The sequence below is a fragment of the Zonotrichia leucophrys genome, chromosome 5 (assembly GCF_028769735.1).
Source record: "Zonotrichia leucophrys gambelii isolate GWCS_2022_RI chromosome 5, RI_Zleu_2.0, whole genome shotgun sequence".
NCBI classification, from domain to species: Eukaryota; Metazoa; Chordata; class Aves; order Passeriformes; family Passerellidae; genus Zonotrichia; species Zonotrichia leucophrys.
In genome coordinates this window covers 29,277,533-29,301,040 of record NC_088175.1, presented here as the reverse complement: position 1 = coordinate 29,301,040, position 23,508 = coordinate 29,277,533, and the positions used below count along the sequence as shown (strand labels likewise).

Genomic DNA, 23,508 nt, shown 5'->3' with positions numbered 1-23,508 from the left:
ATTTGTCATTTGCAGTCATTGCTTTGCCAAGCTATTAGTGCTTCTAAATTAATTCTTATATGTCAGTCTTGCTACTTCCCTGATCATTTTGCTGCTGTTCTTTTTCAATACCTCTCAATTTGTCATTGTGAATGCATGTAAGGCAAAGGTATTGTTACTTCCTTAAGTTTCTAACACGTGAGTTTCTCAGGCACATTCCATGAGTGAATATATTTCAGTGTAATCCTGCAAATGGATGTGCTTTTTTTCATATGCTTGAGATGAAGAGTTTCATAAAAGTTGTCCAAACTTAGGGGATACAGCATGTAAAGGGGTGTGCAATAGCATGGATAATCCTTCTTCAGGGCTGCTTATAAGATTACTGTGTGGGACATGCTCTTGGCACTGGCACATACTCCAGCAACCTCTCCTCAGTGACTTCTGCTTGATATCCCCAGTCCCACCCTGGCTCACTGAGCTGACTCCTTCAGGCACAGTCAGTAATGAAGTTTAGGGAAACAGGTGGAGGTTGGAAAAATGGCATATTGCTTCTGGTATGCTGTAAACAGTCTGCTATAAATGCCATGTTTGGTACACAGCTGAGATGGGCCATTAGTGTGCCTGGTGTGACAAGCCCTTGGCCTGGTGGGCTGGCTTTGTGTGAACCTACAAACAGACGAGACAGGGATGGTCATTCTGCAGGGACAGGAAATAGTTGTTTATTTTAGCCAGCAAGTTGCCCCATGTCTCTGTTTGTGAGGCAGGTTCTCCCTCGAGCGCTGAAACATGAGTTGGATGAGTGCTGGCTCTCCTCAACAGGAGAACTGTGTTTGATGCAGAGCACACTGGGTCAGCTGCCTTCTAACAGCAGCTTCATATGTGCCTGCCTTGAGGCCAAGGATGCACAGCAGTCAACTTGTAAACACCTCACAGATGTAGCTGCAGGAGGGAAGCTCTGCTCAGGACAACACCTGCCAGCAGCATAACAGGGTAGAAAGTATAAACAGTAATGGAGAAATAAGAAAATTGTAAGAGACTTTGCGTAATACGAGTATGCTGAGCTAGAACTGTGCCTACCATTTATAGGATGAGGCTGTAAGTGGAAGTGCTGGAGGTATCCCATTGTCACAGCTAAATCTTGCTTGTGACTTTTAATTAAAATATTCTGAATAAACACAAAAGTTAACTTGTGAAATGCTTACTGTTTCCTTTCCACAGCATGATTAATATTTTCTTCTGTCCTCATATTCTTTCACTAAAATCGCATTGCGTCACAACATTGAAGCATAAGTAGATTTCCAATCTCTCTCAGCAGCAGCATCAGTTTTTAATCCACACACAGCATTTTAGAACCCTCTGAAATAAGCTCTTTATGCTTCTTGATTGTAAAGGTTTTATTGTTGGCTTATGCATCAGGCAATTCAGATGCATATTATAATAATGTCTGAAAAGCCACAGTAAACTCTGAAGAAATTCTTCCTGAGGAGACAGCCAAAGAATGTATTCAGCCCAACCTGAGAAGAAAAGTTCCTTTGCAGAGCAGAACTTGGCTGAAATAGAAGACCTGCAGAGGCAGAGCTGGCTGCTGCAGTCTCTCAGAGGCTTGGCCTCTCATTCTTCTCAAGGCTGCAACTGAGCGTCCTGCCTTGGGTCTCCTCTCCCAGTATCTGTGGGTTTGCATGAGGGAATACATTTAGCAGTATCAGTTTTAAGCATCAGGCTGTTGTTTCCCAGAAAATTTCTGTTCTATTAGAGTGTATTAACCTGAAGAGTAGAGAAGGGTCTTTAGCAGAAGCTTCTTTCATTCAAAATGCAGCAGAGCAGAGGCAGTTGCACGCCAAAGGATGCCTTGTCTTTTTCTTCTCTCTGACTCTTCTCCTCAGATATCTGCTCTTCAGCCAATCCAAGTATGAAGTGGGGTTCTTGAGTGGGGTCCTTGTGTATCCCTGCCTCATCAGAGCTACATCAAGCTCTCTTGCTGCACTGAACCTGCAGAGTTCTCAGTATTTGAGAATGCTCTCCTGGAAGAAATACAGTAGTTCCTGAGCTTTAATCAGTTCTGGCAGTTGGGTTATTTGCAAGCAGGCCAGTGACTACACCCTGAGAATTGTTTTTCTTGATATTTGAAAGTTATTGCCTACTGCAACTGGAGGCTGCACCTGTTTGTAAACACAGACCTCCTCACTGCAGCATTTTGCTCCTTTAACACTGTCTGGAATTGTAGCTGAAAGTTGGTATACCTGACTAAAGCAGGTGCTTTTGGCTGATTGGATTTGGAGTGACATGATGGGCTTTCACACCCATGTCCTTGACTTGCAGATTGATAGCTTTTGCCAACAGCGAAGAGGACATGACATAGGAGATGATCCTCCAGCTGGAAGAGCCATGTTCTGTGTGTGCTGGAAAAGCTACACACACAGGTAGCTTTTCCCAGGTGTGAAGTAGCAAAGACAGGTCTGTGTCATCACTCCTCAATACTCTGTTACATTTATTTAGTTGCTGTTCTGCCCACATGTATTTAAACCCTTTCCCACTTAATCTGTAGTCACTGTAGTATTAGGAAAATAGCATTTTGATGAATACACAAGCCTTGGACTCCTGGAGAATGGAGTGTAAGAGACACAGGTCACACTGAAATGAGCTTGAGTCTCACCCAATTGCAAAAGAAAACTTGCTAATAGTAGCTATGCTGTAAAATTTGACGTCATCTCACGTGAGAGTGAGTTTTTACCACTAGAGCTCCAGGGCAGAAGGGGTGAACAGAAGGACTGGGACATGTTGCAGGACTGTGTGCCTGCCTGGGGCCGTGGAACAGAAGTGAGCACTGCTGCAATATGACTGAAGAGCCCTGGATCTGCAGGAACCCCCCTGTTCTGCATGTCTGTAGTTTAAGTAAAGCCTCCTTCATCCCTGCAAACATTACTTGGGGAATAATCTGTGATATTTTATAGATCCTTTCCTTCCACCCCTGTGGGACCAAGATTCTGGATCTTGATTTAGAGCAATGTATTGAGGAAACAACTCTTCTGAACCTGCTGGCTGTATGCTATAAACAGCTGGGATTTTACTGGCTCGTTTCCTGAAATGCTGTTCTCTAGCTTTCCCCTCCAGTTTTATCTTTTGTGCTCTCAAATTTCTGGATCAATGCATCTCAGGACATAATGCTGAGGTATTACTTTGATGTTCCCTAGCTGGTCTCCTGCATCAATCTGACGTTGCCTTTAAAAGACTGCCTTTTGTGCTGAGATTTAACATTGCAGAGTATTCTCTTGGTGTTTGAGATAGAGCTGAGCAGTGTATTTGTTAGTGCACACAGTCCTTTGCATGTCTTCATGAGGCTGCTTAGGTAACTTGATTGCAGGGGCAACCACTGCCCTGGGTGTTCTCCACTTGGATTTGTTGATCCAAGGGTCTCTTCAGATTCCCCATCCTATAAAGAGGAGACATCCCTGTAAAGGGCCAAGTACAGTGTGTGACTTGGCCCTCAAGAAGGAAAGGATTAAAATCAAGCTCAGGTGGTAGGGCTGACAGTCTCTTTTGGGACATGTGCTGACATGAGTCCCTTAACATGCTCCTTGCTCCCTAGAAATGTCTAAATATAATTATTTATCTTTTTTTTTCTTTCTCCTAGAAGCAAAGCTCTGCCAGTGAACTCACAGGGAAAAGGAAGTAATCCTTCTGAATTACATGCAAATGGTGCTTTGAGAAGAGATAGTAAACAAGTCAGTTACTGTTTCATTAGCTGCACCCATCCTTGGTAAAGGTGTCTCAGTCACAGTAGTGTGTGGTCATACCTGGACATCAGAGCACCAAAAGAGGTCAGAGGCAAGCTCTCTCTAGCCTGGTATGCTGGCTCATACATTGCTTGTGTGTGACACCTGGTGAAGAGTAGAGGTCTCTGCAAGGACCTATGACACTGAGTTTACAGCTATTTATTGAAATCAGATCTAATTAACAACTGGTGGATTTCTTTCCTGTATGTTCATAACAATGGAAGGCTTAGCAGCTGTTCAGTAGTGGATGGATCTGGTGGAGTAGAATACCTGGTCAGTATTGTGGTGATAAATGGAATACTGCTTAGTGGGTTGGCTGCTCAGAGAAAGCATCAAGTGCTCAGAATATCTGTGATACTCATGGAAGAGGTCTTGTCTCCAGCATCTGGGGAGCTGTTTAGTTAAACTGCTGAGCACACTGATGCAGGAAAGATTTTGGTGACACACCATGGACAGCAATGAAGTAGGTCTGAAGTAGGGAAGACAGAGTTAGTGACAGAAACTTCAATGTTATAGTACAGTATCAGTCGATGGTGGAAGGTTGGTGTTACATGGACTTCTATCTGGACAGTCATGTGTCTGGCAGGAGTTCCTAGGAGCTCCTGCTGTGAAAACCCCCAGGATGAGATAATCTGCCAGTATCATGATTCTCCATTCTAGACCTTGAAGATGCATGTCAATATAATGAAGTTTTTTAGTTTCTTTGTTTTCTGGAAAGTTAGGGCATGGTTCACTGTTCTGGTAAGACTTTTACTTCTACCTCTGTGAGATGATAAATTAAAGGAATAATGCAAGAACTGAGTCAGAATATCCCTCAGAATCTAAACTCTCTCACTGGTTATTACTGACCTCTGAACCAAACCAACAGAAGATCAGGGAAAACCTGAATAAAACCTGAAAATTTTGAAATTCTACTTCATCAGAGACCTTCATTAAAAGCTATTAATTGATACACTACAAACTAAACACAGTGGTTCCTCTCTGGGTTTGAATTTTGAGTTTTGGGCTCTCTGCTGCTATTATGAAGTGATTATAGCCTGGTTAGCCTTCCTCCCTGCCTCTCATCATCTGAGCTGTTCCCAGTTGAAGATGGAAATGAGACAGAATGCTCCAAGTCCCTCCTGTGTATGGTTTAGGGCACAATTTTCTAGGCAGTGTGCAATGCAAGCATGAATCAGAACTCCCTTTAAGATACTGCTGTATTCAGTTCCCTGGCTCTTCATCTGACTGAACAGGCTGCCGATTCTTCTTTTCAATCTAAGCAATAACCAATTTACTCCAGAGATGAGCATTTGCTGACTGTTGCTGCTGTTCTTATGCTCAGAATTGTAAACCCCTTGGAAAACAAGGCCAGTTTGTGCATGTGTGTACAAACCTGGTTTCAATCTGGCTTGGATTCTCTTTTCCAGCTCAGCAAGTGACTGACATGTTCATTTTAGCATAGCTTCCTCCCAAGACAAGCCGGGGGCTGTGCCAAAGTGCTGTGAGGCGTTCACTGTGAGTTCAGGCACACACTGGAGGCAGATTCTACAGCACCCTGGAGACAGGGGTGAGATGAGGACAGTACAGCCGTGATTCAGAGCTGTCTTGCACTTTGGTCTTGCTAGTAGGTCATATCAGTATTGTATCAATTGAACCTAGATGCAAATCAGACTCCACTTCAGTGCCCCAGTCAGGGCTTATTCTGAATTAGAAGCTCAGCCTGACCACAGGATGGAGTATACTGCTAAGCTCGATATGGCTGATAGGAAGAGTAAGCCTAGGTTAAGGTCTGCTAAAAGGAATGGAAGGGGCAGCTCAGTGACACCAGACATAGGGAAGGTGCAGCTTATTCTGGTTCTACAAGAAGCTGCTACCAGATCCAGAAGAGAATTTTAGTTTAATGAACCTGTCATGTCCTTGTACAGGAACAAGTGAGCAGCACTCATTTTCCTCACAGTGGTAGATTAAAACCAGAATATAATTACTAGAATATGTATCTTCATTGCACAGCAACTGTAAGTGAACTGCAAATATACCAGGCATGGGCAGTTTCCTCAGTGCCTGAAAACGTCATTTCTGTAGCAGTGCAGCTCTGCAGCTGACCTAATAAACACTGATGCTGAACAGGGCTAATTATCTCCAATGCAGCATTGCCCTGGCATGGCTGTACAGCTTCTTGCTCTGGAATTAGCTTAGCTGGAACTTGTTTGGGTGTCTGCACTGTCCTTCACGGTGTGGTGGAAACAGGCCCTGCGCAGTGCTTGGCAGAGGAGCATCACACGCATGCACTGGACTGCAGTGCTTCTCTGCTCTAAATGTAACGGGGCACTCTGGGCTCCAGACAAAGGAGTCACTTAGCAGCTCCTCTTGAAAATTTCTCTGACCTACTGGGGCAACAAACCTCCAACTCTATGATCTCTTTGCCTAAAACGAAAACAATAATAAAGGGTGCTGGGAGGTGATGTTATAGGGTGTGTGGAAAATAACTGGGGATTCACTTACTGAAGATTTTGAAGGTTAAATAAGGCAAGTGAATTCATAAAAGTGACTCAGTGTCAGGTATTAGGTGAGAAGATAGATAAATAATCACACATCCTGTAGCAGCTGGGTTTATGCAGGTTCAGGTCCAGTTGTATCTTAATACAGGTTAGTATCTTCGGTGGAAAAGGTTAGATGAGCATTTTTTCGAGAGCTAATCCAGTCCAACCGAATAAACACAGTGCCCACTTCTGTTGTCTGTAAGAGCCTCAATTTGTTTGTCTCAAGATAATTTCAAAATCTCTCTTCTCCTTAAGAGGAGCTGGGGAGATGTGGGTGGGATATACCCTAGACTAAAATCATGTGTTTCTTTTCCACTAATGCTTCCCAATGTGGCTTTTCTCTTACTGTAGTACTGGATAAATGAATACACCTCCACCTTGGGGATTGGTGTCTTCCACTCTGGCATCGAGATCTACGGCAGAGGTATGAAGTATTTCCCTTTTACTGCCTGCTGAACATGGGGACAACTGTATGGCCAGTCTGATATGGAAAAGCACCCCAAACTTACAGCTTTTGGCAAGGAATGTTTTGAGGGATAAAAACTGAAAACCCCAGCCAATTCTCTTTTCTGAGTCCATTGTGGAGCCTAGGAGCAACTCGTGCAGTTCTATTATGACCCATGTAGTCCTTCTTATTCAGCCTGTAACTGCAGCCTGTAAAGCTTGTGCAGGTGTGTAGCAGGATGGCAGATGGGAGGAGCCATTCTGTAGTGAAGGAGGGAGATAGAGAATGGGAGAAATCAGGGAGGGGGAAGAGAGGTGGATCAGGGGTTGTCTTAAGGCCTGCAGATGTGTTTGTGCTAATTCCCCATCAGGAAAAATCTTTTGTCCATTAATTCTTTATGAATGTGGTCTAGAATATGATCTAGAAATCTTGGAATCTGGATTTCCAGATACTAGAAACTGTTGATTTTAAACAGTAGAGTTACAAAGAAAGGAAAATGTTTTGAAATTGTCTGGATGGGGTAGAAGCTGATTAGAGCCACCCATTTAAAAAGTCAAGGGATCTGGAAAACATCTGTAGTGTGGGGAAGGATGAACTAGCATCACAGACCTTGTTTCCTTTTTCAGCATTAAATGGGAATGACTTGGCTACTCACTCATGGTATTTTCATGCAGTGCCATGCAGTAGCCAGAACCCCTGTTGGTGCTATTTCCATTTTGAGCACAGAGGCTTTCACAGGCCCTGTGAGATGGCCTGTGTGACACCACGAGGATCACAGGCTGTGTTTCACAGGCCCTGCAAGGTGGCCTGTATGACATGGATAGACTACCTGGCCCGACCTGTGTGCTGAGGCAGCAGAGTACAATCAGCCTTTCTGCAAAGACTTCCCACTCACTGCCTGTAAATCCCTCTGGAAGATTTGTTTTCTCCCTGCTCTAGAAATGGCTTCTTCCAGCTCTGTAGCACCTCTGGAAGCCTCTCACGGTTTAGCCAGATGCCTTCAATGCAGGACTTTCCACTGAGAGAAAGCCACCTGGATGAGGACAGAGACAGACTCAGGAGTTTTCCTGGTGCTGTGGGAAAGGACTAGTGCTAGCATGGAGGGAGGCTGTGAGGGCATCCTCAGTCCAAAAGGTAACCAGGCAGCAAAAACAGCTTTCAGAGTCTGGCTGAAACAGATTTTGGCAAGAGCCCAGCCCCTGGTGCTGATGTTGAGCCATGCAGACAGCTGCCATAGACTTTTTCCTGACATGGCGTTCATTCAATTACTCACAGTCTGTTTCTTTTCTTGTCAGAGTTTGCCTATGGAGGGCATCCCTACCCTTTCAGTGGGATTTTCGAGATCACACCTGGCAGTGCGGTAGAACTTGGCGAGACCTTTAAATTCAAGTAAGGGCCCTTTTCTACATCTTCCCTTCTGCTCCTGGTAGCCATTGGTGTAGGGGGAGCAGGGAAATCCTGTCCTCTGGGTGCTCCTTTCACTCTCTTCATAAGTGCCCTCACTGCCATCCTTTCCATGACCCTGATTCAAAGGCAACTCTGCAGGGATTTTGGAGGTGGATAAAAGAGTGCGTACAGCAAAGAGGGAACAGTGATGCACTGTGTTTGTCAGGGGTTAAAAGCACACTTATGAATGAGTGCAGTTCTGTTTTCCTATTTTATTCATCTTCTATTCTCCCAGTTTTGCCTGCTACACAGAGCAAATGCACAGGGGGAAAAATAAGACTTCTCCTTTTATGAGTACTATATGTGGATACTGCACAGAGTATCTGAAGTTATTGTGTGTGTTTTGTGCTGCTCTGTTACAAGGGACAGACTGGCTGTTAGAGGAGTCTGAGAGGATGCTGCATTCTTGTGTTGTTTGAAATGCTCAGACTGTGGGACTGTGGGTCAAGGAAATGTCCATGGCAGGGGGGCTTGACCTTGCCAGACCACCAGTTTATGTTGAGGGCCATTTTACAGCAAGTGCTACTGAGTGAATATTGGGAGAAGCAATAGGTTTCTGCATAAAGTTGTCAGTCTGCTCCTTCCTGGCCCAGGGGACCCTCTCAATTGTGGAAAAAACAACTTCTCTCTTGTAATAGAAATTTCTCTTCTGGGATGATGGGCAGAGTAGGAGCAGACCCCCAGAGCTGAGACTTCCTTGGTGGTGAGCAAGATCATCTCAGGACTGTTGTCTGTGTGATAACTTGCTTTGTGGAAAAGCTGTGGATATTACTGTGCCATTCTGTTAGTCAGTCTCTGACAGCCTCAGATATGCACGTGAATAACATTTTAGGCCTGTCCTTCTTGCCAATAGCTGATAATTTCCTTCTCCCTTGGTACGTATTGCACTTTTCACTGTATCTTTCTGTTCTTCCTGTTCTATGTTTTGATTTTAACTAGAGAATCCATTGCCTTGGGCACTACGGACTTCACAGAAGAGGACGTGGATAAGATTATGGAAGAGCTGGGCAAGGAATACAAAGGAAATGCATACCACTTGATGCACAAGAACTGTAATCACTTTTCTTCTGCTCTGGCTGAGGTAGGCACAAATGGGGTTTGTTTATTCGTTTTTTACTGCTTCAGATCTGGAGTAATGTTCACAGCAAGGGACCTGGGGTCAGCACACCCTTCCAGGTCAGAGCCCATAGCCAAATATTCTCTCTTTGCCCTTAATATTTTTGGAAGCCCTTGGCTGTTGAAAGGGATGGGATCAGAGATAGAGATGTGGAAGGTTTATCACATGTTTGGTCCAAACTGTGTGGGAAAATAGGAGTACTTGTAGTTTGGTTCACTGAACAGGCGCTGAGCAGGAATTGAAAGGACAGACCTGGTTAGCATGCAGATGTGCATCATTTTTATTGCAAACATAAATAACAGTGTATGATCTGCAAAGGCATAAAAATGGTTTATCAGTGTTCTGGAAACAAAACTTTGCAGTATTCAGAGAGTGAGCATTCTTTTTCTTTATTTAATTTGCACCATCCAAACCTATTAAAAATAATTAATTTTCTTATGGACATCTTCAGTGCTTTTCCATGTTCTCAAAACCACTGTGAATTTTGAGAAATTATTATAACAGAGCTGTTATTTCTATTCAGAGACAACTGAAGCACAGAGAAACACAAATTTTATTCCATCTATCTGCTGATTTTGGGGTATCTTATTTTTGATTCCCAAAGATGTGATTATTTTGGGGGGAAGTTGCCTTCCTCCTCAACTTCCAGATGAGCTGTTTAAAGTGTGTTTCAATTAAGGTGTGAATATTCAACATTTGTGTAAATCTGATTTCCAGATTAACCCAGTGTCAGAAAAAGATGGGAAAAGCAAAAATGGAAGTCACCTTCCATAAAAACTTTCGGTGCTTTCCATATTTGCTTTATGGAAAACTCAAGGAGAGAATATAATTTGTCATTATATGGTATGGTATCAGAGAAACTTTAATTTCTCCCTCTGGAATCCTCATGCTAATTAATTACACATCTCTTGGCCTTCTTCATCATATGGGGCAAGGGTCCTATTCCTCTTTTGCCACAAGTGTTCATTCATCCCCAAATAAGCCCATCATGGATCCCAAGTGATATGTGTGGAAAAAGTACTGTATGACTTCGTAAGAAAAAAACAAGTGAATCTGAGAACCAGCAACTGATTTACAAGGGACTTACTTAGGCTCTTAGGAACACCAATTCTCTATTGGTTCCATCCTTATTAATTATATGTAGAGTCCTTTCTGCAAATGTTAGCAAATTAAAACAAACAGGAAGGAATTTAATTGGTAGAAACAGAGAATGAAGTTCCAAGCAGTACACTGAGCAAATCAATGTTAGTCACACTACTAAATTGGAATCAAATATCAAATTACTAAAACAACAAATAGGAACTTTAACGAAGGAAACTCAGGAGAAAGCTGTGGGATTACTAGGAAAAGATAAACAAAATCCTTTACCCGCAGCAGTGAAATAAAGTCACTGCTTACTATGTACTTTGAAAGGTAAAATGTCTGTCTTGTCTCTAAGCTATAAGATCAAAGCCATTCTTCCTTGATTTTACTGCTACACATCAGTGAATCCCTCACTGCCCCTTCCTTGTCCAGCCTTCCTAACACAAGTAGAGATCTTACAGAAAAACTAGGTATGTATTTTTAATTTTGTTTTCAATATGCTTTTAGTGGGTATCTTTATAGGAGTGGAGTTTAGGGTTAAGTTTTCCTGCAAGAGCTTTCTTGGTGGATTTAGAGCACTCATTCATTACCCCATAACCTGTCTAGATTGTAAAGCAAAAGCCTGAATGGCTGGTTCTGACACTTCTGCTCCCGGGAGCAGCATTTTCTTGAGATTTACGTCAGTTTAAATAAGCCCTTCATAGGCAAGCAGGATTTTTTGTTGCTGTTGCTCTTCACATATGCCTGTGTTTATCAACCCTCTCTAAAGCATTACAAATGCGCACCCAGAGGAGCTGGACAGCAAGACCAGGAGCAGAATGTCCTGGATGGTCTCTAGCACAGGAATACAGAAAATGGGAGGTGAAATTCTTACAAAATTAGCTGGTGGTATGACAGTAAGCAAAAGTCCCAGCCATTCAATAAGCCTCCATCAGCAACATGAGGAATATGTGTGGCTGCCTTGCAATAGGTAGCCCCATCTATTCTGGTAAGTACAGTCATTTTGAAAATTTGGAGCTGGGTGAGAAGTAGCGTAGCTTATCTTGGGATACTTCTGACCTTTTGGAAGAAGTCTGCTTGAAATCTGTAGAGACAGAACTGCAAGTTTCTATTCTCTGAATGCTTTCTTTACTTCCCAGCCTAAGTGATTTTTTTCTCTTCTTCTTCCTGTAGTTCCCATTACAACCAAACAAACCAAAAATTACCCCATTGGGAAGTCCCAGTCCCTTCCACACAGAACTACAGGATGCATCCTTACAGTGCACAGAACATGATGACTACATGATGACTGGCTCACAAGCCTGTGTAGATAAGTGTCATCACATAGGCCCGAAAACAAAAATTATATTTGCTCTCAAAAATCAATTATGAGATGCATCTCTTTAGTATTTGTATTGCTCTTTTCTTCAGACTCATCAGCTACAAATGAGTAATTACAACAACAGCAAAACTATTTAGCACCTATTATAGCATACTCCTGTGATAGTTAAAGACAGTAAACTGGAAAAATTATTCAAAGAATGAAAATAAAAGATGTAGAAATTTTGCTCAACATAATGAAGCACTGGAACTGGGGTTTCATTCCAGCCACAAAAATAAAGATGCCAAGGATTTTGTGTGCAAATTCTCAATCTCTCTGTTGTCTGTAGCCCATCTGAAAGGTGATGCTATAGGTACCACAACGTCGTTTCACCACAGAGAGGGCTTGGGGTGAAGGATGCTTTTTAACATGAAAGAGGGAATTCCCAGCTCTGCTCCCAACAGCCCTTTAGGCTCTTCTGCTTACAGGCATAAACCCTTGTGGACAGTTAAGGAGATGGTTGTTCTGAGCCTCCTGGGTAATGCCAGGCAGGTCACATCCCTGTGCTGTGCCAAAGTATCCCCCTCCTCACGTACTGGGTTCTTTGCTTCCTGAAAAAGGGGCTCTGAAATCTTTTGATGACATCTCTCTCACCTGCCAGTGTTAGTTGCTGGGTTTTTGGCTTGCATTGTTCTGTTTCAGCATGCAAAACCAGAGACAGAGCTTTATAGCTGAGTGGTGATGTCTGAGTTAATGAGTGTTTACACAGACCTGGCTGGCAGGCCTTGAGGGTTGTAGGCCCTGTGCTGGGGAGCTGTGTTCAGGCACCCTCATTTCCTCAGCTGGCTGTGGGTTTGCTAATACTGATTAGTATCCATGCAGAGGTTGTCCCTGTGGCAGGGCCATGGGCTGGGAGGATAATGCCAGCCATCTGGTCTTATAGACTGAGGGTAAATGTAGTCATGTGTGCTGCTGACTGGAGTCACAATTCTGCAGAGAGAAAGGAAAGGAGGTGTAAGATTGACCCTCCTTCCTGGATCAGCTTCCTCAGAATCATATTGGGAAAAAACAGTCACATATCCAACTGCCAGGACTTGTAGGACAGGTTCCACATGCTGAGAAGGACTGCTGAAACCACACTTCATTTTCAGATTGTTTTTATTTTCTTTTCCTTTACCTGTGTTTTCTCAGCAAAGAGAACATCCATTCAGAAATCTTCCATCTACATCTGTTTAGGAAATATTTTTTTCTGTCAAATTTGCATTTAATATGATGATGTCTTGGGTCTCCCCATGATAACTAGTAATAGTCTTTAAGAGCTACATGCAGGCTGACTGCTGATGGTTAGGGACGTGTCTGGACCCGTGACTGCCACTCTGCCATTTGGCCATGCATCTTGAAAAATCCCTGGACTACAGAAATGCAGCACAAAAACTCACTTTGCAGTGCAATTGCAGCCTCATTGTGTGCTGCTGTGGCATTGAGCCTCTCCCTGAATCCACACATCTCTTCTGAGTCTTCTGAACTTCCTGCCCACATCACTTGTAAGCTGCAAGAGGCTTTCTTTGTTACTCTCTCATTGCCACTTAGCTCTGAAGTTCCCTTGCTCCCTACTGCAAACTGTTGAACATATTTAACTTGTTCAAGACTTAGTTCTCTCCCTGCTCTGCCAGTTCCCTATGGACTTTTAATGAGCAGCTGCTGGAACAAAGAGACATGGCTTGGTCTACTCACAAAGCAGCTTGTCTGGAAACAAAGAATGCTGCAGTTTTAGCTGCAGCAGTTCAGACTTCATTGTCTCTAATGCCATTTTATGGCAGCCTTCTCAGTAAGTGAATATGCTGCATGATCAGGAGTCTCTTCCTGTGGACTCTTCTTCACCAGGAACTTTGGGTTATTCAAGAAGTGAAGAACTACCAGAAAGCATAAGTGTCTGCACAGCATATTAATTAGTTTTGAAGGAAGTTCTGATGTAAAGCAGGGCATAATTTCCTGATGGGTAATCATAAGAAAGAAATCTGATGCACTCCCTGAGCATTTGCCCAGCTCCAATTTAAGGTCACTCTATACACACCACTTCATACCCCTTTGCAGCTCCCTTTACCCTAACCATCTATGTCAGTGTGAAAATGTGAGAGGCCCTTGAGTCAAGCAGTCAAATCTAGTCAAGGTGGCCTCAGCCACTTGATTCCTGTGACATGATGTCATGATACCTGCATTTATAAACCTCTTAAGCAAATTGTTTGTGGGTTAAAATGAAGAGGTCTATCAACTGGGATTAGCAACTTGCTTGCAAGAAGCTTACTACTTTCACATTGCTTATATTGATAGTCCCCAAAATCAAGCAGTATCATACTCTCTGAAGAAAACGTCCAAGAGGATGGGCAATCCCTTTGGAGGACTTATGCTTACAATTTATGCAAAGAAAAATCAGTGAAGCCATCATCATCAGATCTCAAACTTCACGTCCTGTTCTGAGTTTATGTACTATTCTGTGCTTTAGTACTCCTGTGGGGTTTCATTCTGATTAAGTTATGCATGTGTGGGGAATTCAGTTAGGACTATGTCAAGATTGGAAAAAGCCCTTCTGTTTGATCATTTGTTTTAAGTTACTTTGTTCCTAAAAATCCCCTGCAATCCTCCCCAATGTATACCTACAGCATTACGTTCAAAGGGCCCTTCAAGTAATTGCAAAATATTTATGTTCTTTATGACTTGTCCTGGCTGATGAAAAAGACTGTTTAAATTCTGCCAGATGGTGAAAAATACTGGCCTTTGAACATTAGAAAAACATTTTAAAACAAAGAGAAAAGGCTAAAATAATTAGATCTTTCCGTAATCTGAACTGTTGAATTTCCTGATTCTTTTAGAACATGGAGATGTGAGCTAGAAAAATGACAGAAGTTACAAATTGCTCTAAAGAAGACAAGCAGAAAGGGAAAAGCCAAACTCAAATTCCTGTACTGCAAGTTCCCTTGCAAGGTCTGGAGGTCTTAGGTCCGATCCTTGCCACTGCTTTGCAGAAACACTGGCCACTGCAGCAGCGGGCCACAAGAAGCTGTGATGTGATAAGCCAAGTCTTTTCTTTGGATATGAGTTAGGGAGGAGCATGCAGACACAGGGAATGGTGAAATTGCTGTCAGAAGGCTCTTTTCAGGGCAAGACCGCAGCTCATAGTTTCCCTGCAAACAGAATTTGGACTTGTGGAAGGCAGCTCCTGGGTGAGGCAAAAGCACACCTGGCACGGCTTGTGCTTCCAAACACACATAAAGGTGGAAGGTTGACTGACAGGGTTTGAGTTTGGGAAGGTGAGAATCTGAGCCCTCTGGATGGGTGGGCATATGGTGAGTGTACAGTGCCTGAGGACAGCTTCTGCCCAGGAGATAGCAGCAACTGGAGGTTCTGGGGGAGGATGAAGATTTACTGCTTTGAGGTTCTTCTCCAGTCTGGTGATATTCCTCACTGCTGAGTGTAAGGATCACACATGTCACAGGATGTTAAAGACCCTGAAAAAGCTTTTGGTTCTTAGCCCATTCACAAACAGAAGACAACTCATTTGACTTCTCACCAGCAATTTTCTATGCTTCTGCAGTATTCTAAATAAGCTGTGGAGCTGTGTTCTTACCAGAGTGACGACAGTTGCTACAACACATCTCAGAAAAGGACAAACCGCCATGGGAAGAGAGAAAAACACCTCTGAATCAGCACCATAACTGGATGATAAGTGAAATGACTCAAGGAAGCCACTCCTCTCCTTTCATTAATGTGATTACTGCCAAGCAACTATCCCTATTTAAGGAAACCCTCCAGTACCTTGCTATTGGACATACAGCACATCATTATCAAAGAAATGTGACTTCTGAGCATTAGGGAAGGCAGCCCCTTTTAGTTCCCAAAAGCCTTACTAGTGGTGGGAAAGCAATGAAGTCACTGGGTCTTACAGGGCCTTTTGATAACATATGAAGTTGATGCTCATTATAATTAGAAAATTAATTGAGAGGCAGTGGTTTGCTTTGCCCTATAAATTGCTGACGCTGGAGCTTTACCTGAGGATGGCAGTGGCAAAAGGTTTTATTCTTGTATGACATCTTTCCCTCATCTTCTTGAAAGAGGAATGATCTCTTTTTGATTTGTATGAGTAATTCATCTTAAGTACTGGAAAAGATCAAAACCCTCTGTATACCCTGAGACACACTTGAATGGTCTGGTATAAATTCCCTCAGAGTTTATGAAAGCAGGATCTCACCACATCACTGAGGGGTGATGAAGCACTGTCAAAAATCCCTATTTGCTTCCCAAATTGCTTAGTCTTTCTCTTTAACCCAGAGAAACCTATTAAAAAAGATCAGACCCAACTGTGAAGTTAGTGCCCACATTTCATCATTCTTCAGAAGGTGTTTTAAGGTCATTTGGATTTCAGGAATCAAAAACTCTTTGGGAAAACATATTGGTATCTCATTATCCAGCTTCCTTTTGTACCTACTGATCCTTTTCATCCCTGTACTGCTTTAAATAGTAAATGTTTCCTTATTGCTCAGCATTTCTTGATCCAAATGATTGGATCTAAAGGGCTCAAAAATGCCATCTGGACAAATGGTTAAAATTTGAACTCATTATTAGAGTTGAACTAGGATTTTTGGAGTAAACAAGGTATTCAAAAGCAGAGCCTTCTAGAAGGATTTGATTATTTTAATAAAACTATTGCTAGGATGTTTTGTTCAAACAGAACTTCTAGCTGATGAGACATACTCATTCACAAGTAACTGAAAGGGAGAAGATTGCTGAGGTGCAGGAGAGCAAGTTGGACTAAGGATTTATTTACCTTTTGTCCTACATTTCAGGAAAAGTTCTCCTGAATATCAGCCACAAGATGTTCTGAAGTAGGGAATCCCTCAGCCTCTCATGTGGGAACTCTCCTACCTTAATTATTTACATAAACAGGGAGACAACACATTTCAGCAGAGGAAGTGAGAGTTCTAAATTGGAAATTTTGTCTTTGTTGTTTTAGAAGCTCATTTTGAAGTTGTAGAATTTTCAGAAGTTTCTACAAAGAGATTATTTTTGAGAATTGGTGATCTTGTCCTTGGGCTAAAGTGGCCTTGGAAAATACATCTAGGGGTTAACAAAGTGAGCTGGGCCTGTTCTTTGTTAACAAAGGAGAGAAAGAGAGTCTTCTAAGTATCTGAGGTTGCTGAAATCAGCCTTGGAAAATTCTTTAGCATCCTAGATGAGGCTGGATCCTAGAAGGCAGGGATTTTTTGAACCCTGTCCCAATCAAATAGTTTGCAGCTAGAGCTGCAGCACTACAATGCTCAGCCTGGGAAGTAAATAGGTTCGAGTCTCCTGAAGTCACCAGGACTCTCTCAAATCAGCGTAAAAGGGTAGTCTCCAACAGGAAATACCATGAAGAGTAACAGATAGAGTTTCCACAGTGGATTCTGGTGGTTACTGAGGAGTGCAGCAGGCATCTAGCATACCCATAATTAATGTCAGCACCACAGGGATACTATTAAACCTGCATGCCAGATGGAAATGCTTGGTAAAGCCACACACCTCAACCTCCTTGATAGGCAGGGGATGTCCTGGTGCAATCAAGTTTGCTTGCAGGCAGATCACTGGGCCTAGGATGGGAGCTAGGGCTTCTTTACCCCTTCCTTTGTATTATTGATAGAGATCTGTTCTATTGGTAATAGCAGAGGGAGGCATTGTCATTGCATGTCAGTGTGATAGCAGGAAATGTGCATCTCTTGTAACTGCAGTGCAGCAGTCTCTGTGCCTGGTGTGTACTTCCCTGATGGTGCGGCTGTCCCAGCTGTCCTTTGGCAATGTGGCTGGAGTTTTGGTAGAACAGAGGGATTGTATTTTACTTGTGGAGAGTGTGGAGTTGTGCTGAAGTGACAGGAGATGGTAGTCAGTACTTATTATGTTCTCTTTGAATATTCTCCCATCCTTTTTCGCCACAGCAATACTGGCAGCACATAACAAACCTACATCAGAATCCTGCTTTCTTCAGAGAAGCTTGACTTTCAGCAAATTCTCTGAAATAAGGCAGGTTTGCTGAATCAAGGATCAAGTGAGAGCAGTTTTTCAATCATCTGTGAATAATTCAAGACTAAAGCTTTTCAGGTCCATCCCCAGGCACATGTGACTTATTCAACTCTAGGAAGCTCTCCTTAGCCTGAAAGCTATCACAGAGAAAGGATTAAACACCAGAGAAAAGGAGGTTCAGGTGGCATTTGAATCACAGTCAAAAGCAGCAAAAGCTTTTATAAACCAATCTTTAGCAAATCCTAAGTAGACAAATACTGCTGATGTCTTCCTTAGTCAACAACTGCTTTTCAGTTGCCTCTGTTGCAGAGGAGGTAGGTGTTTTGTTGAGTGAAAATCTATGTGCAATTCTGTTAATGGAGACAATGCTCCCAACAGACATAAAAGACAGAAAAAAAATGAAGAAACAAACAAACAGCCACAGGACATGAAAGAACATTAGGAAAGCTTTATTTCCTGGTGCCTGAGCCAGTCCTCAGTGAAGCTGATGGAAAGGCTTGCTCCATTACAGCAGCCTTTGAATGTTGTTAGCTCCATGGAAAACAGGCTGTGTTTGTTTTCTGATTTTTAGTTGCCACATATGTTTAAAAGAAGCTTATTTATAAAGATGCCCTGCATCCGTAAATTTATACTCATGCTTTCAGATGGATGTGATTTTTCATCTTGCTTCTGCCTGTATGCATCCACAGTTTTGACTGCATACAGTTAATAAACTGCTGTATTGCATTCCTGATGTGGTGTCTCTGCAGCAGTAAAACATTTCTAGGTGTAGGTTGTGTATAAGTTGAAATTTATGAAGTCTTTGGGAATTCCTTAGAATGAAGGTTTCTATAAAAATATTTTCCCCCCACTGTTAAGCTCTTTAGCCTTGCTATCCTGAATAGCCCAACAAAAATTACTACTGGGATAACTTTTTATATGCACTTTTCAGCTCTCAGTCCATCTTCTTTCCCCATTTATCTATTTGTGCAGGAGAATAATATGAATTGGCAGGTAATTTGAAACTGAAATCAACACAGCTAAATGGCAAGATATTAGCACATAATTTCAATTTTTTTAAAAAGGTCTGATTTTGTTGCGATACATACCTCTGCAGCTATTTTAGATTTTCCCTATAATGTGATCCATAAAAGTGAAGGTATTTTAAGAGGAAATTTAACAAAAGAAAAATATCTCTCTGGAGCTGGTGTAAATGTGGCGGGTTTATCACCTATTTTATTTTATCTGCTTTTTGCATCTGTCTTGCCAAATTGAAACCCCTGCTTTCTTATATTACAAATGAGCATAATACCTTGGGGCTAAGTTAGTTCACAAGGTATGGGGAGTTCATTCCTAGTCACACCCTCATGGAGTCTTTGAGTCTGTGTGTGTGCAAATGCCTGAGAATAGTGCCTCCTTTCCACAAATGAAAATGGCAAAAAATACCCCTGTCCTTTTGACCACAGCCCGATGATAAATGAAAAGTGTGAGAGGTGTAATGAACTGTTTCAATATGTTGAAAGGCTTTTGAGACTGGAACCCTTTGCTTAGGAGTCCTACCAACAGTCATGCAGAAGAACTTTCTCAATTTCTCCAAGTTCTTGTTTTCTCCCTTCTCATTGTATCTCCATCTGCAGCAATCTGCTTCTCAGTGATGTTAGGAAACAAGGCTTGAGACCAAAACACGAGAGTTTTCTGGTTAGCTATGCAGGAAAAATAGACACTCTTAATGTCTGTCCCTCTATGCATATGGGCTGGCCTGGTCATGCTCAGCATGACCTTGTTAAGCAACAGCTGTTCTCAGCCAGTGCTCTTGAAACAGCATCGGCTAGGAGAAGGCAATTCCTCTTCTTGCCAAATTGCAGTTGTTCATTCATTTGGTGGGAGATTATTTATTTTAAATGTCATTAACAACCCAGACTCAATTATACCCAGTTTTCCCCAAATGGTCATCTGTTATGAGGCCACTTGCTACCTCCCCTATCACCCTGCAACTGTTGGCTGTACTTACAAGTGCTCGTTACAAAGACCTTCACGCTCAAGAGGGCACTGCCATGCTCCAGTGTTGGTACATGACTAATCAGTGATGCCACTCAGAATCCAGCTCTCAATGTGGTTCAACAAGATGTCACAATTGCAGCCACTGTCTCTCCACTGGTGGCCTGGCCAGCGAAGCTGAAACAGTGCTGTGAGTGCTGAGGTGCTATGAGACAGCTGTCTCATTTGACCCAGAGCTACCTACCCCATCATCTGTGCATGCACACTGCTGCAGAAAGGCAACTCTGTCCTTCTACCACATGTCCACAGAGGTGACTGACATGCTTCTAACTAGCTTCACAAGGGGAGTAAGACTATAGGAAAGTGCCCCCTGTTGACAGGGTGACAAAACTATCCTTTGTCCCCTTAAAAAGGAAGTAAGCCCAGAAGTTTCTCTCCTCAGTTAGGTGAAAAGACATCTCATAGGACCTGGGGGACTTCACCTCAAACTTAAGGATAACTAATTGGACAGGAGCCAAAAAAGTCCCACCTGAGCAATTTACTAGAAAAAGAAGAGAACAAAGAAAGGAATTGCTTTTCTGAGTGTTTTACCAGGGGCAAAGACTCTTGCACCTGGCTTGGTTTTCCTCTGTAAAGAGTTTTGTTATTTTGCCTTTTATTAAAACCTTTTTGTTTCCAACACTACCACAGAAGCCATCCTGCTGATTTTATGCCTTCTAGGATAGCTGAGCTATCTTGGGTGTGAAATGTATCTCCAAGAGCTTATGAGACCTGGCTCAAGGAGACTCATATTTCACAAGACCATAGGTATTACTTCCTCCTTTCAATGCTTTCCTTTTTTCTTCACTCCTGGCTAGTCTCAGATAGATGGTGCAGATGCTACCTCTACTTTACAACACCCACAGTCCTAGAGAAGACCTGTAGGAGTTGCAGAACAAAAACGGATTGCATAGGAGAATGGGGGCATTTCAGGCAGTTGCTTAAAATAATTTAAAATTCCTTTGACTTGGCTGCTACCGTCCTGACTTTGACTCAGGCTGCTACCTCCCAGAACATAGCTTCATTACTGAGCTCATTTATCCTCATCTACAGTTTCTCAGCTATAGCCTTTCCTCTGTAAGTCACAGGCCATTCCTGGCTCTGCTGAACGTGTGCTGCAGGCAGCTTTACAGCCCAGTGGCACTTTATCTATTCTGGTGATTCCCAAAGGCTGCTTGAATTCCCTAGAATAGAAACTGTAATTTTTACACAGTAAGTATACTATAAATCTGTTTCAAGCAATTGATCTAGCATGCCAAGTCCACCAAGGTGAGACACTACCTTCAGGTGTGTGTTGTGAAGGTGGTTATGTCTGTTCTCTCTCAAAAATGTTATTTTCAGTGTACACACTATGTGCAGCAGCTGACTGAGGTGCAGAGCTAATAGGTATATTCCTTGTTGGTGCACTCAAACTCCCTCAGCTCTGCCAGCACTGGGCAGTTATGCTGCCAGGTTGGTTTTTGTGAGGTGGCAAAAAAGATGTCCCTGTGTGTTGGATTACGGGTTTATTCTAGAAGTGTCAAAGAAGTACACGGATTGAATTGCCACTTTCTCTTTCCACATATGTGTTTTGGCTGCTCTAGCACAGCCTGCAGGCCTTGCCTCAGCAGATATGCTGGTTTGCATCTAATGGCCTTATTCTGAAATTCTGATCAGTATAACCTATGCTGTATTGTGTAGTCCTTGTAGGAACCATTTCATGCAAATGCTATAATGATTCCCCTGTAGTTCTAAAGCCTTTGCTCTTAAATTGCTCTGAGGTGTGTGTTAGACTCCTCAGGTGCCATTAAAACCCCTCTGCATTCTTCAAGAGACACCAAGGGGAATTCTGTAGAGTAGCTCAAATGGATCCATGCCCCATGTGGACTCCACCTCATCTTTAGCAAGGCTGCTAAGTTGAAGAGGTGGCGGGTGCTTCAACAGATGTTCAGCACTGAACTCTCCAAGCCTCAGTTTGAAGATGAGAATTGAAGTAGTTAGTTTGTATTGTTTGAGGAATGTTACGTTGCCTCTGTTCATCTTGATTCTCATGAATTGGAGCACTACATGGATTTTGTAAGTGAGAGGGCTCACTTACAAAAAATATCCTCAGTGCCTTGAGTTATACTTCCATGCATGGTTTGAATTGCCCCAGTTGCATCATCCAGCACAGCACAGAACCTATTACATTTGAGAGTTTTCTCTTAGGATCTACAACCGATCAGCTTTTCTCTATATTTTGAAAGGGGCTCATCCTGTTAGACTATCTCAGATAATGTCTAGCATATGCCCATAGAACCAAAGCCCTCTCAAAATACAGCACATTGATAACATTGTCTTCTAAAAGGCAGGAGACTCAGGAAATCTTCCATTGCTGGATGGCATTTCAGCCCATATGGGCCAGCTGCTAGGCTGTTCCCCTGCCCGCTGCAAAGATTTACAGGGAAATGTTAAAGCCTTGCCCAGCAGGGACAGGTAGTTCCTAGGACACTTAGGGGAGGGGAGACGGTGCAGGGCAGTTTGTACATTTTAACCGGTTTGTACATTTGACTATTTAGTGCAAGATGATACAGCTTAAGATATTTGGAGGATATTTCCATATCCCAAATTAGTTGTTTCCTGATGAGTTGAAATCCTGGTGTGGATTTGACAGTTGCCTAGAAAAAGCACCCAGACTGTCAGGTCCTATTTCTCCTGCCCATTTGGCTTCAGCCAAGGATGGCTGGATGGCTGTTTCCACTTGACTCTGCAGGTGCCAGCTGGGTCACTCACAGCTCTCACACCGAGTCCCCAGAAGCAGCTGCACCTATGGGAGACTTGGCTTTCTGGCAGCTGGTGCTGCTCAGTGGAAGCTGCAAGTACATGCAGCCTTCACCCAAGTGCCTGAAGCAAGAACTGGTCTGCAATCAGAAGTTGTGCTTGCTGCAATTTCTGACCTGTAACAGTTTTTTATTTATTTACATCTCCTATCAGAGTTAGTACATTACATACCACAGAGAAGTTCATCCCCTACAACAGAGAAAACCCCACTTCTTTGACATAAAAAACCCCATGTGAAATTTTCAACTCTAAAAACATCTGAAAAAGGGTTCTGCTGATGGGAACAATGGGTGGTAACAGCATTCAGTGAATTTATTGTTCCAGTGAGTGGTTTTCAGTGCAGAATTTCTCAGAAGAGCTGCAGTAGGTAATTTTTCTGTGATTTCACATGCAGTTGGAAAACACCCACTTCATCTTGCTTGTGCTGTTTTATTTGAACTCAATTGGTTTAATCCCATGGCAGCCAGGGATTCATTTGATATTTCTCCATTAGCTAAGCACTGCTGGATGCTCCAGCACAATGTGCTTTATGTCAAGGAGTGAAAAACAGAGAAGCAGATTGTAGTGTTGGTAGCATTCCCTGCCATTGCCCTTTTGTTCCTATTGAACATTGTGTTCTGCCATGAGGCTACATAGACAAGAGGTGACATGGCAAGCAGCACTGAGGTAAGGGGAAACCACTTTGACTGCATCATTATCCCTGAGGTCTACAAACTGCCCTTTGTTGCTTGGTGGCCCGACACCCACACATCTTCATTCTTGTTCTGGCTCTTCCTTGCCTTATTGATTCATTCTATGGGTGAAGAAGCTCCTATAAAAATAAGGCAGCCACCTCATCATTGCTTCTACATTGGGAAGTGCTATTTCAGTTGCTAGGGGATGTACTTGGAAAATAAACCCAACTCTTAAAAGCAGTATTTCCATTTCAGGCCATATTACCTTATGCTGTTCTGTTGTTTCAGCTAATTTTCCAAAGAATC

At 42.7% G+C, this 23,508-nt stretch overlaps 1 protein-coding gene across 2 annotated transcripts in view; it reads left to right on the top strand.

Annotated features, from left to right (window-relative positions):
• LOC135448125 (deubiquitinase DESI2-like) overlaps positions 1-23,508 on the top strand; it is a 74,121-nt gene that overhangs the window by 47,503 nt on the left and 3,110 nt on the right. For both annotated transcript variants that reach the window (XM_064713703.1, XM_064713704.1), the window contains 3 exons: positions 6,626-6,698; positions 8,015-8,108; positions 9,105-9,246. In XM_064713703.1, coding sequence (XP_064569773.1) covers positions 6,626-6,698; positions 8,015-8,108; positions 9,105-9,246 — 309 coding nt within the window. The remainder of the gene's footprint in view (positions 1-6,625; positions 6,699-8,014; positions 8,109-9,104; positions 9,247-23,508) is intronic.